Here is a 16,457-nt window from a genome sequence, read left to right as displayed (position 1 = left end):
AAAGAGCCAGGGCTTGCTTGCAGAAGAAGGCAAGGTTGAGGAGCCTTTTATTTCTTTATGCCCAACTCAGTGCCTGGCACTCTCTGTGAATGGAATAAACTGATCAGATGGTGGGTAATATCCCTTTCACCTTTGAGAAGACAAGTGAAATGAAGAATATCATCCAGAAGTGAAACTACATTTTTAAGGAAACTCTATTTCCAGAACTGTTTTAAGGGCATTTTATTGCAGATTTAGGTCAGACATTTAGAACTACCTCCTTTGGTGAGGACTTAATCCAGTCTAGTTATAAGTGAATGAACTTGGGAACCTTGTGTGTCTGAGTGGCATTCCCCTCTCACTAAGGGCAGCCTCACCGTTGACCAGCCTGGCCTCCTTTTCTCACTCTGCATCCCTTCTCTGCATCCTTCCGGCTCCGTGGAGTGGAGGGAGGGAATGCTTGGCCCTCTGAGCTGGAGTTAATGCAAAACCCGAAAATAGACTCTCAGACTGCACCCAGACATAATGATTCCGTGAGGCAAGAAGGTCACTGTGTCTGCTTTTCCTGCCAACACACCCCTGGCTCTTAATCTGTGGCTGCCTTGTGAAGCAAGAGAGCTGTGCCAGGAAGTTACACTTTGTGACTGTGAGGCATTATGAGAATTTAAAATCATGTCAATGAGGATCTGTAAGGGCAGGCCAGGGGACAGGGGTTAGACATAGATTTCGAAGCCGACCTTTGAACATCCTTTTTGTTCTGTGGCCCCAGCTACAAATCAACTCCACCCTGCCAACCCTGACAAAAATTTAAAAGTTTACTGTGGTTATTCAAGTGGTGGGGTTTTGAGTGATTTTTATTTTCTTCGTGCTGTTCTGTACTTTCTGTAACGTATATTCTTGTTTTTGCAATGTGGAAAAAAAAAGAAAGCAACGAATCCTGTTCAACAAGGAAAAGTATACTAGCTAATCATCTCATTGTGTTTCTTGAATGCTTGGTACCTGGGGGTTGAGAAGCCCACCGGAGTCGTGACAGTGACATGGAAGGGGCAGCCCTGCCTCTGCCCCACATCAGGCCTAAGACCAGGGCTGGTGTCCACAGCCCTCGCCCCATTGCCAGGTTCCAAAGGGCTCCTGGAAGAGGCCAGACCGCAGACCCTGAGAGGACTAGAGGCAGCCTAGGAGAACAGGAAAGGGAGCCAGCCAGACGCCTCGGCAGGAAGGAGGGGATTCCGCTCCCATCCAGTGGTCAGGCCTGTGGGATATGTGCCTGTCAGCAGGGACAGTGTCCGCTCAAGTTCATCTGGAAACACTGCATTCTCCTCCTGAGAACGTCCAGTTGATGCACATTGTTCTGGAAGTTGGGCAGATCCTATTTTCCAAACCTGTAAGAGTCGAGTAAAATGTAACAAATATCTGGGAGAAAATAACCCTTTGAGGAATTCCAAACATGCTCTTAGGGTTGGGAAGCAAATTTATTTAGACTTGGGGCCTTGACCACCCGGACTGGTTATTGACGGGAACTCAGTCTATCCATCAAGCCTGCCACTATCCACTGAGTCCAGGCTGTCCCAGGCTCAGGAGCTCGAGGTGAGCAGACTGGGCAGAGATGGTCCATACGGACCATGAAACTGTGTCCTCTCACCTTTAGACATAAAGAATTCCTCCTGCAAGTTTCTCTTAAGTCCTCTATTTCTTACACATCGCGTGTAGCTCTATTATTGGATGCAGCGGGGTTCCTTGCTCCACTGGATCTGAATGCTTTGAACTTGAGGTCAAGTTCAAGCCCACAGCACACAGATTGGGAACAGAATTTCTTGCACTCTATGTGGTAGACTATGTGTCAGCGAGATAAGGCCCTTATTAAGAATGGATTATTCTTCATAGGTGGTAGAGATCTCATTCATCAGTTTCTTGCATTTGCCTATGTGTTCCCCTATGATAAGGCAGTGTCCCTGGATTTTAAGTGGTACACAAAAAACCAAAAACTTAGTACTAATGTATTTATTGTAATGTCCTTTACAAATATATATAACAAGCTCATCAAACTTATCATTTCATGAATAACTTTAAGACAAGGCTAAAATAGGTTAACTTTTTAAAGGAAAGTAATTTTCAAGACACATTGAGCAGATAATTGTGTTATGGAACACAGATATGGGAAAAGTCAGAAAGGTGGTGCATTTTTTTTTTTTTTTTTTTTTAATTTTGGCTGTGCGGGTCTTAGTTGCAGCATGTGGGATCTAGTTCCCCGACCAGGTATCAAACCCAGGCCCTCTGCGTTGGAAGTGTGGAGTCTTAACCACTGGACCACGAGGGAAATCCCCCCAAGTGGTTTTAATAATGGTTCTAGTAACTTTGAGAGAGTGTTAACGAAGACTTACTGCTCCTCTGGCCCAGAGTGCGAGAAGTGCTTATCTTCGCTTCAGATCTGGCTGCAGGGCCATCGTGCCCTCCCCTCTCTGATCCTCGATGTTTACGGACACCGACATGCTCGCTGTCCTGTTCATAAACACGTCCACTGTTTCTTGTGGGCTGAGTGTGTGCATGCGTTTTAAATGGTAGCAAGATAATGTACGGCGTCTAGGCCACCCCTGTTATTTCTATTAAATAATGACATGATGATGGTGGCCTGTAATTGTCCATTTTCTATTAACCACCCTGACCAAGTAAACTGTTTTCTGATCTCTCTTAGATGGAAATCCTGTATGAATGTGGAAGCCATTAGCAGAGTAATTGCTGTCCGTTACCATGACAACCAGCCGATGCAGTCACCTGCCCGAAGTGCTGCCAGACTGCACCAGTTCAGCTGCACCCGTGGTGAAGACCGTGGAGGACTGTGGCAGCCTAGTGAATGGGCAGCCGCAGTATGTCATGCAAGTTTCAGCCAAGGACGGGCAGCTGCTGTCAACAGTAGTGCGGACCCTTGCCACCCAGAGGTAGTACCACAGTTAAAAATCAATGAATCGGTAATCAATCCGGAGGGCTGTCAGATGGGAAATGCTAAAGGGAATGTAATTAGTGCTCAGGTCTTTGTGTCAGGTGAGAGGAGGTACCGGGAGGGGGAAAAAAAAAAAAACTACACATGTTCTGTCATTGCCGTTTCTATAGCAATGGGGCAAAAAGATAAAACTCACGTTGTGGACTTTTCCGCTTAAAGTCACACTTGCAGAGAGCCAGGCAGGGGAGGATCCCACAAGGCACAGGGTTGCTAGCTTAACATTTGTTATGTTGACCTTACTACAGTAAATTACATTTTCGTTGTCTCCAGGTGCTAACAAAGGTAGCCCTTTGTTAGAATAGAATGAAGGAGGCACCTGGTTTCAGATGACTGAGCCAAAGTGATTGGATATGTGGGCAAAACTTTTGAAGTGACATTCTGATGTGCACGCTAATCAGCATGCCGTGATGGGGGCCGTCCACAGCTACTTCCTGGGGGAGTCTCCTCTGGCACATCCCCACGTGGGGGCCTCCTCTGCTGCTTCCTCCTTCACTCTCCCTGCGTCCCAGCCACGATCCTTCATACACGCTCTGCCCCGTGAAGCATCATTGTCTCCCCCAAGTGATAGACCGGAGCCAGAATGAAGGCTCTGAGCAGCCTGGAGACGGCTTATCCAGGCCGGCACTCTGTTCCTGGAGGTCTCCTCTGGTGCTCTTGCCGCCCACTGGCAGGTTGAGAGCCACAGGCTGCCTGGCCACTAGGTACTCCTTGGCTTCTTCATTAGTTTCAGAATGGGTAAGTGGGATTGTGACTTACGACTGTAAAATACTGGACTTGCCCATTGGTTTCAGTGCTGACACTTCTGGCTCTGAAACTTTGGGTCAGTCACTCAGACCTCGACTGCTTACCTTGGTCTGAGCAATTCAGCCAACCCCTCCGGTGCAGATACAGGCCCACCTACGTGCCCCTGCAGCAGGACTCCTAGTGACACCACAACATTCTCTGTCCCCACCTCCTAGCCCCGGACGTGCTGGCCACCAGACATGGACTCACACACCGCCACGTGTTGTAAACATTATCCATGTGCCATCTACTTTCAATCCGTGCGGCTATTGCAAAGGGAAGAAATAGGGAAAAAAAAAAAAAGGTCAATATATATTTTTCCACCTCTGGGAAAACTTAACAATCGGTTAGGTAGAACTCAATATACAGTGAGACAATGAGCATCATTGCTCTGCTGTGAACTGAGATGCATAGTTATCTGTCTGCATATGACCCCATCACCCTCGAGCCATCAATCACCTCATTTGATCAGGAAGAACAGTCTGCAGAGCTGAAACGACTGAGACCTGTGAGCCAATGTGCGTGTATGTGTGTGTTCTACCACGTAGAAACGTAAACCAGAGCTTTTACAGTCTTACACGCATTTGGCTCAGTGTGAAAGACAGAGACCAGTAATAATGAGAGAAAAAAGTCAACTCTTTAAACTTTCTTTTCCCACCCCTGAGCATGAGGGGGTCTTTTGGCAAGTGGGAAGGAGATCCTTTCCTCTTTTAATCCCCTTTTAGCCTTCACTCATTCCCAGGATCATCCCCAGAAAGGCCTTTCCACAAAGATGGAGTCAAAGAGAGTGGTGGGCATAAGCCTGGAACACTGTCATCTCTGGGGGACAGGAAGAGGCGGGAGAAGGTGGGTAGAGTCTGGTCCTTGGGTTGGCGCATACAATGATGACATTTTAAAATCTAATACCCAATAAGGACCTCTAGCAATATAAGAAGACATTAATCAGAGAGGGATAGTCCTCCAGTATCCATTGAGAAGTGAAGCCATCTTGGTTTGAGCCTTCCATTGGCCTCTGACTTATGTGATGAGGGCCATGTTTTTTGATTTTCCCCAACCTGAGTTTTTCTACAAGTGAAAATAGTTACCATTAACTAGGCACTTACCATGTGCTGGTCCCTCTTCTAAGCTTGTAATCTGGACTATCTTTTCTCATCCTCACAGTTGCCATATGAGGAAGGCACCATGCTTTGTGCCCATTTTACAGATGAGGAAACTAAAGTCCAGAGAGATGCTTTAACTCACCCAAAGTTAGCCAGCTCGTGAGCAGCAGAGCTGGGGTTCGAGCCCAGGCAGCTGTACTCCAGAGCCTGCCTCACAAACCACTACCCTGTGTGTCCTCACAGAATGTGCAGGGGTGATGTTTCCAAGTTAAAGGCCAAGCTCTGGACTGAGGCCACCTTGGTAGCACGTACCATTACTCACTTTCAGCTTACTGTCCTTAGCGTCCCAAAGTGCATCCTCAGAAAGCTCCAAGGACCAAGCTGCCACAGCGTCATGCTCTGGCTCAGACTGCAGTTCTGTGTGGCAGCTTCAGGGTTGGCCGCCAGTCCGTTTCCCTCCTCTCACTCGCCTATCCCACTGAAAGAAGAAAGGAAAGGAACCTCTGGGCATTCAAAAGTGTCCCAGCCTGGTTCAAAAGATGCAGTTTGTCGAGAAACTACAATTGGTGTCGTTTCAAAACAACGTCTTAATAGCTAGGGATGATTTTTACTTTTTGATTTTGGTAGTTTGCCTGAAGTGCTTCGAAGTCTAAGGTAAAATTAACACATTGCTCCTTGTCACTCGCTTACGACCCTGGTCCCATCTGCTCTGGTATTGGTCACCCCCTATTTCTTTGTATTGACAGAAGTAGACGCCCAAGGACTCCAGCTCCCACTACCGAGTGCCAGTGTAGATCTCGGGTTGTAAACCAGGTGTCTGTTCTGAGCAGCTGCCTCGGGGGAGGGTCCAAAGGACACAGAGCCAGAGGACCACGGCATGGCGGTGGTTTCCAGCCCGTTACCAGAAGGTGCCCCTTCTTCTCTTGCAGCCCCTTCAATGACCGGCCGATGTGCAGGATCTGCCACGAGGGCAGCAGCCAAGAGGACTTGCTCTCTCCATGTGAATGTACAGGGACCCTGGGGACAATTCATCGGAGCTGCCTGGAGCACTGGCTGTCGTCCTCAAACACCAGCTACTGTGAACTCTGCCACTTCAGGTTTGCAGTCGAGCGCAAACCCCGGCCGTTAGTGGAGGTCAGTAATTGGGGCACGTCTTGAAAACTTAACTCTAATGAGCAAATGACGTCTGCTTTTATGCCCAGATCACAAACCCTGTACAGCTTCACTGAAGCACAGTAATAGCTCTGTGTGTGTTTGTGTGTGTGTGTGTGTGTGTGTGTGTGTGTGAGAGAGAGAGAGAGAGAGAGACAGACAGACAGACAGACAGAGCCAGCACTAAGGAGCCAACAGTAGAAAGGTGACCTCCACGAGGTGGAGACGAGAGAGTGGGAGAAATCAGTGTGAGGAGAAGGGACGTTTAGAGACTTGATCTCCATTTCCCATTCCTGTGACGTGGAGCAAACAGATCAAACACTGTTCTCTTTGCACACCATCTGCTCACCTTGAAGCAACAGATAAATGGGCATTTGGGTTGCCTAGTCTGAGAAGTCTCTGTGGAAAAAAATAGCGGCATTGTATAATGCATATAGACCTAGACTTCTGGGTTTGAATAGTTCTATGACCTTAGGTAAGTGACTTCACCTATTGGAATTACTATGAGGGTTAAATGAGTTAATATTTATTATACACTTATAATACCAGGTACATATTCAAGTGTTTGAATAAGAAAAGTCTCAGTCTCTCCTAGGAAATTACATGCAAGCTTTTTTCAGCTAATAACCTGAATCTCTTTTCTTAAAGAGATTCTTAGGATTGGAATCTCTTTTCTTAAAAGGGATGCTGTCAACTCAGCCATTAAAATGTCAGGACATTCCTTTTCCTATTTTAGGAGCCACATGATGCTTCTTTAGACCCAGGGTCTGGTCTTGTATTAACTGGGGGAATTGGAAAAAATTGTTAGATTATTTTTGCCTTCTGTCCTACCCCCAACTTCTAGTCAATCAAAACTTGGATATTGGCAACAAGAAATATTCTAATACATTATGAAGCATAGCTAGTTGAAAGGGACCAACACATTGTGCCTACGATCCAGTCAAGCTGATAACCTCCTCCTTATTTCAGCAGCTGACCCAGTGGAACTTTGACATTAAACTAGAGCTAGAAATCAAGAAGCCCTTCTTGGAGGCTATTTAAAATGGTGTATTAGCGCCCTGGCACTAAGACTCTATAGGGAGCTCTGCTTAAACATTCTTTTGGTTTTGACCTTGAAAATTTAATCAGGACCTGTAACTGGGGCCTGTTTTTAACTATGAATTGCTTGCCAAATGGCACAAAATTTATTTGACTTGCCCCAATAAACACTATACTTCTCTTTAAGATTCTGGATCAAGTGACCTCTTAATTTAGGCATCTTGCTCCTTGACATCCACTTCCAGAAATTTGTTTTTGTAGAGTGCTGTGAGGGATTTGGCCCAATGCCGAATTCATTGGGATTTGCATTTCAGAACTTCTCTGCAGAGGGGGAAATATAATTAAATAACAAACAAAGGAGGTGAAAACTTCCAAGCCCAGTGGCAAACGTTAAAAAGAAGCCTATTTCTCCTTTCCAGAAACTTTGTGGAATCTTCCCAAGTTGATATTGCAGCTTCTTCCAGGGAAGCCGACTTCCCAAAGTAAGGAAACCCTGCTTTGAATGGGCTGCATCCAGTGGTCTTTTTTTTACTGGTCTATCCCCAGTAAAGAAGACTTTTGCTTGGTAAAAACCCCAGTGTATGTATGCATAATACAATAGATAACGAAGGAGGGGGTGTATGTGCATGCATGTCAGATAACACACATGTGTGAACCCTTTCAGTCTCAGAGAGGGACACGTACCCCAACACAGGTTTCTTCAGAGCTGCTGATTCCAGGCTATAGACGGACTCCAGCATCTTAGGCAACTGTCATTAAACAAGGAAACGAGGCAAATGACCTTGAGAATGTGTGAGGTGCTCTGCAAGATTTAGGGCCTCGCCTACAAAAACTTCACCCAAACGGTCACTGGTGGTGAAATTTTCATTGCACAAATGGAATGTGACATTTTTCAGAGTTAATGATGATTGAACAAGTTGAAAGTGAAAGGCAGACCTTCCCAAGCTGGGGAGGCTGGCCATTTGATCATCCCATGGCGAAATGAACTTGCTGTTTGACCACAAGCAATAAAAAGAAGTTGTCTTTGGTTTCTCAGCTGGAGGACAAATGAGAACCAGGTGCAGGCAGATTTTTAAACAAATGACATTACTAATTGACTTTTATCCTCTTACCAAAGGGCGGGTTTATTCACAGTGAGCGTTGCTTCTCAATATGTTTACCTCTAGATGAACATGAATATTTTTAGTAAATCAGTAAAACCTGCCTATTTGGGTTAAGCATTAGGAGTATTGTTACTTTATTTCTCATTTTCACTCTTTTAATTGCTTTCATCATTACTTTATTTACCAGTTGGATCTGCCTTCTCATTAAAGCAAGAAAATTCCATAACATTTCATTTCAAAATCAATGGGATAATAACAACTCCATTGCTAGAGGAAGTGGTTGAAAAAAGTCATTTATAAATTTTATTTGTCAGCATCCAGACGTTACATCAGTCGGAATTGTTGTAACACCTCAGACTCCCATTCTTTAGTAAACTCTCAGTCCTTCATTCACCGTAAGCCTTCGTCTTCCTCAGTATTCCTGTTGGGAAGACACTTCCCCTTCCATCTTTTCCTACACTCTCTGCAGCCAGCAGTTGGATGTTCATTTTTAACATATCAGGAACCCAGAGCCATCTTGTACACAGGCTGCTACATAAAGTCTTTCCTCCCTTTCCCTGCAAAAGGGTGAGTTTCTACTCAAAATGGCCAAATCAATAGGCTGGTTACTATTAGCATCTCCAAATAGGGCATCACCTCTCCACTTACCACTGACCATCTGGGTGGCGTAGCTGTTTCTCTGAGGTGCAGTGTGGAGGGTGAGCTACAGGCTGTCTGTGATCTCTTTGGCCTTTATAAGGCTCAAATTCTTGGGCAAAAAAATACATTCTACACTTAAAATGAGTACATTGTATGGTAAGTAAATTATACTTCAGTAAGTTGCTTGTGTGTGTCTACTTACCTACCCACCGACACGGTAGAACTAAATCTTTTAAGTTCATTGCCAGTTTTATACCCTAAATATTTTCTTGGTGCTAAGTAAGCAAGTATAACAAGAGTTAGTTTCAACCCAAGAGAGCTGCATTGCGATCATCCGGTTTATTCAATTGTGGATGAATTTCCTCCACTGTCCAGCTAAGGTAAATCTCCTAAGATCTGTGCCTACTTGGGCAAAGCTTGAAAGGAAAGCATTCGAACTGTCCAGAGCAAAAAGGAAGAGCAGATGTAACCCACGTACATATCACACCTACACAGCCAGCCCTTCTCTCATGAAAGCTACATATTTTTTGTTGATGACGGAAAATGTACCCAGTGGCGATTTGTCAGATGAATTAGCTCCAAAATATTGACCTGGTGTCGGCAGTAAATAGACATCCACTAACCATAAAAGGATTCACGGAATGACCAGCCTGGGTAGTTTTATGGTCTCCTCCCTGCTCATTTTCAGTTTTCGTCATTTCAGTCTGTAAGTTGAACTCTAATACCATCCTTTTATAAGGGTGAAATACAGCAAACCAATAAAAATATCACAGTTTGTTTCCAAAAATGTGTGCCTTGACTTCAGCCTGTTGCCATGATTGCATATCTGATTGAGCAGTTTGCCAAGGAAGCCCAGGTTGCTATGTGCAAGTAGCGTGCTTGCAACATCAGCTTCTAGTGATGGGAATATCTGCCAGTGGGCTTTCCTAAGACGTGTATCAGTAACACCCACCCTTGCCCAGGAAACTCATGAAGTAATAGGTCAGCTCAACAACGTCGTGATTAAAGTGAAACAGCCAGGAAATGGTGGAAATCTGCAGGAAAGGCTTCCTAGGATCTGATCTTCCTCCAATCGGGGAGACATGGTGATGTTTCACAGAAGGAGTGATTAGGTTTCCATATTCCTATTTCCTTTACCCAACCCCAGCTGACTGATAAGAATTGTATGAACAATTTAAAAGCTGTTCCCTGTGAGTCAGAGGTTGAGCTAAATTGAAACAGACTGTTTTCACACATATCAGTTACTCAGAATAATAGGATATAAAGGGAGCTGAGGATTAAGGATTTTTTTTTCAAACTTTTTATTTATAATTTTTTTCTTAAGTCACTGGAGGAAAATGGTTTTAAAGTGTGCCCTGGATTCACTGTCATCTCCAGCTATACAACAGGGAGCAGAGTTGAACTGCTGTGAAGAAATGCCTTTGTACCTTGGCGCTTCACTATTTAATAGATTTGAGACTTCACTGAAACCCTCCTACTGTGTTTCTATCAGACTTAGGTGAGGACGTTGCTCGCTTCGTTGTAGTGGGTTTGGTTTGGTTTTGATTTCCTTTTAATATTTTTATTTTATTTTATTTTATTTTTGGCTGCGTCAGGTCTTAGTCACGGCATGCGGGATCTTCATTGCGGCGTGCGGGATCTTTCCTTGCGGCACGTGGGCTTCTCTCTAGTTGTAGCGCACGATTTTCTCTCTAGTTGTGACATGTGGGTTTTCTCTTTCGTTGTGGCGCACGGGCTCCAGAGTGCATGGGCTCTGTAGTTTGCAGCACTCAGGCTCTTTAGTTGAGGCATGCGGGCGTGGGATCTTAGTTCCCCAACTAGGAATTGAACCCACGTCCCCTGCCTTGGAAGGCAGATTCTATACCACTGGACCACAAGGGAAGCCCCTGGTTTTGATTTTTAATGTATTCTTGTAAGTAAAAACATGAGCTTTGTGTTTCAGAGTATTCATTTTCATCAGCAAACCCTTGTAGCGTTGGGATAATTAGGGAATGACACCAGAGGGGGTGTAAACTGATTGAGAAAGCTTCCCAGGCATGAGGACCACCTACTTCCTCGAAGGAAGGCAGGCAAGCTCCCCTCTTCATTCCAACCCGCAAGCGAAGGGCAGGCCAGTGAGAAAGGTGGCTGGACCATAATCACAGCATGTGATAGGCAATCACGAAGCCTCTGTTCGTTGAATAAACGGATGAATGGAGAACCTTCCCGCCCCCAGTTGCAAACCCTGTATCATATTTGGGGCCTGTGGTTGTAAATCAAATAAAATGACCCTTTGCCCTTACAGTTCAGGACAGACACAGTTGGACAAGGGCTTATATGACATAAACTAGCACCACTGCTTTGAGGCACACAACAAATGTGATGATTCTCACAAATCCTGGCTCCCGTTCGGTCATCAGTCCTCCATCAGGTTTTCAAGAATGGCAGGTGGCAGGAGCTCTGTACCACTGGTAGCCAGTGGGGAGAAAACGTGTGCTTCAGGGCTTGGCAGGGAGACACTTGCCCGAGTCAGAGGAGGGTTTTGGGGGATGGGGAGGACCAGGCTGTTTGGAAAGATTCAGGCCCAGCTGGCGTTTGTCAAGCTTTTCTGAATCCAAACTCTGGGCAAGCAAAGGCTTCACCATAGTGTTGGGGGGAAACGATCGTCTTACCCATTTGGTAGATGAAGACACAGGTTTCCGGTGGTTATGTGAGGTCAAGATCCCAGTGAGGAGGAAGGAAGGTCTCAGGAGCCGCACTCAGGCCTCGCTCTCTCCTCCTGTGTTCTGGAGGGACGAATGGAAGAGAAGCACTGCGGCAGCATTTGCACAGTGGGATGGGGGAGGGATTTACCTGAACCCACCAGGAGTACCCACTTCCCACCTTCCCGTGCACTGAGCACAGGTCCTCAGCTCTCCTGGGGCTGATCCGGCCCCTCCTCTATGGCTCCATCTCCCAGAGGCAGCACTTCCACCCGCTCCAGGCCAGGCTAAGGCCTCCCAAAGCAGAGTCAGGACTCGTAGCATGAAGGACAAAGGAAAGATAATGTACCAGAAAGGGGAGCGTGTGGAGGGACTTTGTGTCTGTTTTCCGGACAACACGGCAAAGACCCACTGAGTGACATCTGTGCCGGTGACTTTTCCTAGCAGGGCTTAACATCCTGGCCGTGGCTACTGTTCTAGAACCATGAGACAGCCAGCTGGCTGCCCACCACCTCAGTGAGAACCTGAACAAGTCATTTCTCCTCTTAATGCATCAGCTTCCTCACCAGTGAAACAGAGCAGAACTAGCCAACTGGCGACCTCATTCACGCACACAGGTGTGCTTTATTGAATTAACACTTTTTAGTGTGAATGCCTTCAGGTGGGACATGCATGCGCTTTCCAGTTGCCCCAGGCCTTGCCTTTTGCTTACACCCACCCAGCCCTCTTCACCCTCTTGCATTATGTGCCTACTATTTACATTTGAGATTCCAGAATTGGGTGATGTCTTTCAAAGAGTTTAAAAGAGTTCGCTAATGCTACGTGATTTCTTTCTACCAACATCTTTCTTCCAGGGTAATACAGACTGAAATTAATGCTCTCCCTTCTATTGTCCACACATTATTAGTGAGCCGAAATGGCTGGTTCAACATCACGTGGTAAATGAACCACTAAGAGACAGGGTACTAGCACCAACAGTGGTGAGAAGTACGTTGCACCGCAGCATCCCTTAGTGTTGGCCAAGCACTTCCTTGACCTCTGATAAGGTTGCCGAGCAAGCCACCAGCCTCCCCATCCTTTGTCCAGCAGCTGAGATGACCTGCCTGATGACCGAAGTCCAGCAATGCTTGATCCTGCTGTTGTTCAGTCTTGGATTTTTCTCTTGGTTCTGGTGATTAATTTGGCAGTTGCTTCATTACTTAAAGCTTTAGTTACAAAGAAGCTGTTTTAAGGTACCTATTAAATTCTCAGCTTGCTTCATTAAAAATCACTTCATTAAAAAAGTAAGCCAACTGAAGGGTTCACGTGGCCATGCCAGATGGAAGGGAGCTAACTGCCTGGTGCCTGGGTTTTCAGTCCATCCACTGCTGGGAAAGGACTAATTTGGGGGGGAAATCCCGTTCCATGCACTAAAAGAATTACATGACCAATTCTAGTATTTTAAATTGTATTGATACTTACAGTAAGCTTGGGTTGAAATACAAATTAGAATTCACGTTTTCAAGAGGACCTTTCTTGGTCCTAGTAGCTGCCCTCAACCCCTCCCCATCTGAGGGTTTCCTGCAGCAAGGCGCAAAGATGCGATACACCAAGAATTGTTTCACACAACTTTTTAATTTTAATTATTCTGTGCTTTAACACATACAGAGGAGGGCAAAGAACTATATAAACAGGTTTGTATCTACCACCTAGAATTAACGAATGTCACCATTTTGTGAGTGACATACCTTTCAAAGAACAGCCTCTTGAGGGGGCAGGGAGGAAATGTCTGGAGTCGTCACTAATTCATCCTCAGGTAGTCTCAAAGACAGGAGAAAATTCAGCCAGGTTTCCCTGAAGCACATCTGGACCAAGAACAAGAAGTAAACAGAATGAGAGAGATAATCCTGAAAGATTCCAGCCCCTTTGAGCTACCTCCAAATGTAAGAACAATAGTACAGGTAGTGCTGGCCACCAAGGGGTCCCTTTCTTGGAAAGGCAGACAATTCGAAGTTACAATATGGGAGTTCGGGGGCCAGCGGGTGGAGGGGAAAGTGTCCCTGGGCAGCTGGCGGGAGAGCTTTATAAAGGCGGGTGTGATCCAGGAGCAGTGAAATGTCACTGAATGACTACATCCAGTAATCATCTCTCTCCTAAGTCCTGCCGAAATAACAAGGCACAATTAGCTCACAGGAGCTGCCCTGTGCAGGTAGAAGGCACCAGGTTGAACTGAAGTGAGACATAAATTGCATAAGCCCTGGTGCAGACTTCAGGTGCAGAGTTACCAAATATGCATGAAACTCCCCGCTGAGGGCTTCTGCCTGCCCTCCTCTTGCCTTTTCAGTTGTAAGTGCCAACACCTGACACTTTTAAATCCAGAGAAAGAATACACATTTTTAAACACATAATGGTGTGAAATATTGTGAGCAGTACATGATTACGGGTAAATGCTGCCTAATGGGCAATTATATTCAAATGAGCCAAGTGGAGAAGTATCCTCAGTTAGGCAGTGGGAGCTCAGTGGTCATTTATTCCCTGAATAACACCCTGCTTTGCCCATTTATGCTAAGATCTTCATTTTCTGGCACAGGCACAGATCTTGACATGACACTTCAATCCTGGGGCATTCATTCATTTCGCTGTGACTCCATCTATTTTTATCCTTAAGATGTTCACACCCCAGAGTTTTCTCTTCTTAAATTATTTAACCATTTCCTAGGCAGAGGGGAAATATTATATGCTATACACTTTATACAGTCATCTTATTTCAATGTCTTGGGTATCCCTAGAATGGATATTATCCCGTTTGGTAGATAAGGAAGCTGAGATTCTGAAATGTTGTCACCCTTCAGAGATCTTAAAGACTTTCAGCCACAGGGCTAGTAAGCAGAGAAGGCAGAAGAAGAATGCAGGTTCCTCTGGCTCCAGAGTCCATGCACTTGCCACCATACCTGGCGTCTTCCTTCCTGGCTCAAGACTACTTTCTTTCACTTGCTTATTGACACACACAGGTGCAAAGCACACACGGAAGCGAGGGCTTCTTTACCAACAGCCAGCCTTCCTAAGGGACTAAATGTCCCTTAAAAAGGGGAGAATGCAAAAAGTGACGATCAAAGCCCTGATTTCCTCTTGACGTTGGCTTCGTCTGTGAAATCCAGAGCTGTTAGTGGGCAGCGAAGGATGAACAGGCAGAGCAGAGAGCATTTTTAGGGCAGTGTACACCACTGCAGTGGTGGCTACCTGTCATTATACATGTGTCCAAACCCACAGAATGTACACCAGGAGTGAACCCTAATATAAACTGTGGACTTGGAGTGATGATGACGTGTCAATCTAGGTCCATCGACTGTAGCAAATGTACCAGTTTTGCGGGGAGGATGTTGATGATGGGGGAGGTTGTACATGTGGGGAGGCACTGGGTGTATTGGGCCTCTCTGGACTTTCCACTCAATTTTGCTGTGAATCTAAAACTACCTCTAAGAAGTGAAGTGCATTAAAACAACACAACCACAACGAGCTGTGCCAGACTCCTGCGTGCTGGGACAGTGGAATGGCAGTTCTTCTCTGTGCTCCTGACACCCTGGTCTCGGGGAAACAAAGCTCTTAGGTACACCACCCTATTAGAAGCCAGAAAACTCATTCTTCATTTCCAAGGGACTTTACACACCCTGTCTTTTTCCCTTTCCATCTAGTTACTATTTCTCTGCACTTGCGTCTTCATTTCTGTGAGTCATTATGTCACCCATGTCTTCTGAGATCTCTCCTAAGGGAGAGATGTTATTAGAAAGCCTGGTGAACTCAAAATGTTTGAGCCTTTTCCCTCCTTTCAGGAACAGGTAGTGAAGGTTAATCGCTCATAATATGGTTGTACACACACGCGAGGTAAATTTCTTTAAAGACTGTCATCTACATAACTCGGATTGGTGACACTGGTCTTGCAGCTCACGAAGGAGAACCCTGGTTCTTCTCTTGAATTATGTATGTAATTGCCTCGGTTCTTCGCTTCCCTTTCTTGACAGGTGCCGCAGATTTGGGGAAAGATAAGAAAGACCCTGTCAGGTCTTGTCGCTTTGCTTTCCTCCTCCATATTGTTCACTAAACTTACATTCCTGTGCGGTGCCTCACGGCTGCCTGACTTCATTCGTGAAGAGACAGGGACCCCGTGAGATTGTCTGGGATAAAACTGTTTCTTTGCCATCCATTATTACAGAGCTAGAGGGATAGGTTTATGCTGTGATGGATACATGAGAGCAAAGTTATGTTTTTGTGTGTCTAACATGAAAGAGAAAAAAAAGCCTTTTGAAGCTTTTAGTTTAGAATACTGAAAAGCAGGCTTAATTCTTCGGTGTGCCACCTATTAAAATGTGTAAAACATCTGTTCGTGAAGACTGAGGTCAGATTAAAAGAAGAAAATGAAATATTTTCTACTCATTATTTTATCATCACTTCTCCTCCAGCGGCCCTATTAGAGACAGAAAGCTGGCATAAATGGTGAAGTTCAAAATCTTTTAGGGCTCTGAGGGAAAATGGCTAATGTAGTATACGTGAAATGCTGCTGGCAGGTAGGAATAGCAGGGAAGTTGTAAAATAGAGTTTATAGGCATTAAGGACATATCTGTGTAGGATCAATAAAAGCAGAAATCAGCAGATGAAGAGAAAACATTCACCATCCTAGAAAATTATGCAGCCCCTCCTAACACTTTGCTTACTTCCAAAGGCTAGATCTTTGCATTAAAGCTGGCAGATGATGGGAGACAAGGCCTGAGAGATGAAAGTAAGAAAAGGGCTCTAATATTTTGCTAAACACTGGCTCATCTGCTTAAAAGCTATGAGTTTAATGTTGAAACCCAGAAATCATTCGTTCATCAAAATATACACATTTTCGGCTGCTTGTAAGATGTACCTGACAGATGCATATGTCTGAAGAATGACCCTGTTGGATGAAGCTATGGCAAGGCGGAAAGAAATATCTACAAAACAGGGTTCATGGAAGGGGGGGGGGGGG

At 45.3% G+C, this 16,457-nt stretch overlaps 1 protein-coding gene across 1 annotated transcript in view; it reads left to right on the top strand.

The window, feature by feature from the left end:
- Positions 1–16,457, top strand: part of MARCHF3 (membrane associated ring-CH-type finger 3) — a 149,288-nt gene that overhangs the window by 108,252 nt on the left and 24,579 nt on the right. Inside the window, exons 2-3 of the mRNA XM_007463731.1 lie at positions 2,672–2,915; positions 5,790–5,994. Of these exons, the coding sequence (XP_007463793.1) occupies positions 2,728–2,915; positions 5,790–5,994 (393 nt within the window). The 5' untranslated portion in view covers positions 2,672–2,727. The remainder of the gene's footprint in view (positions 1–2,671; positions 2,916–5,789; positions 5,995–16,457) is intronic.

This window comes from Lipotes vexillifer, unplaced genomic scaffold, assembly GCF_000442215.2.
Source record: "Lipotes vexillifer unplaced genomic scaffold, Lipotes_vexillifer_v1.1 scaffold1616, whole genome shotgun sequence".
Lineage (NCBI taxonomy): Eukaryota > Metazoa > Chordata > Mammalia > Artiodactyla > Lipotidae > Lipotes > Lipotes vexillifer.
Note: the sequence above shows the minus strand (reverse complement) of the source record. Positions and strands in the feature narration are given on the sequence as shown.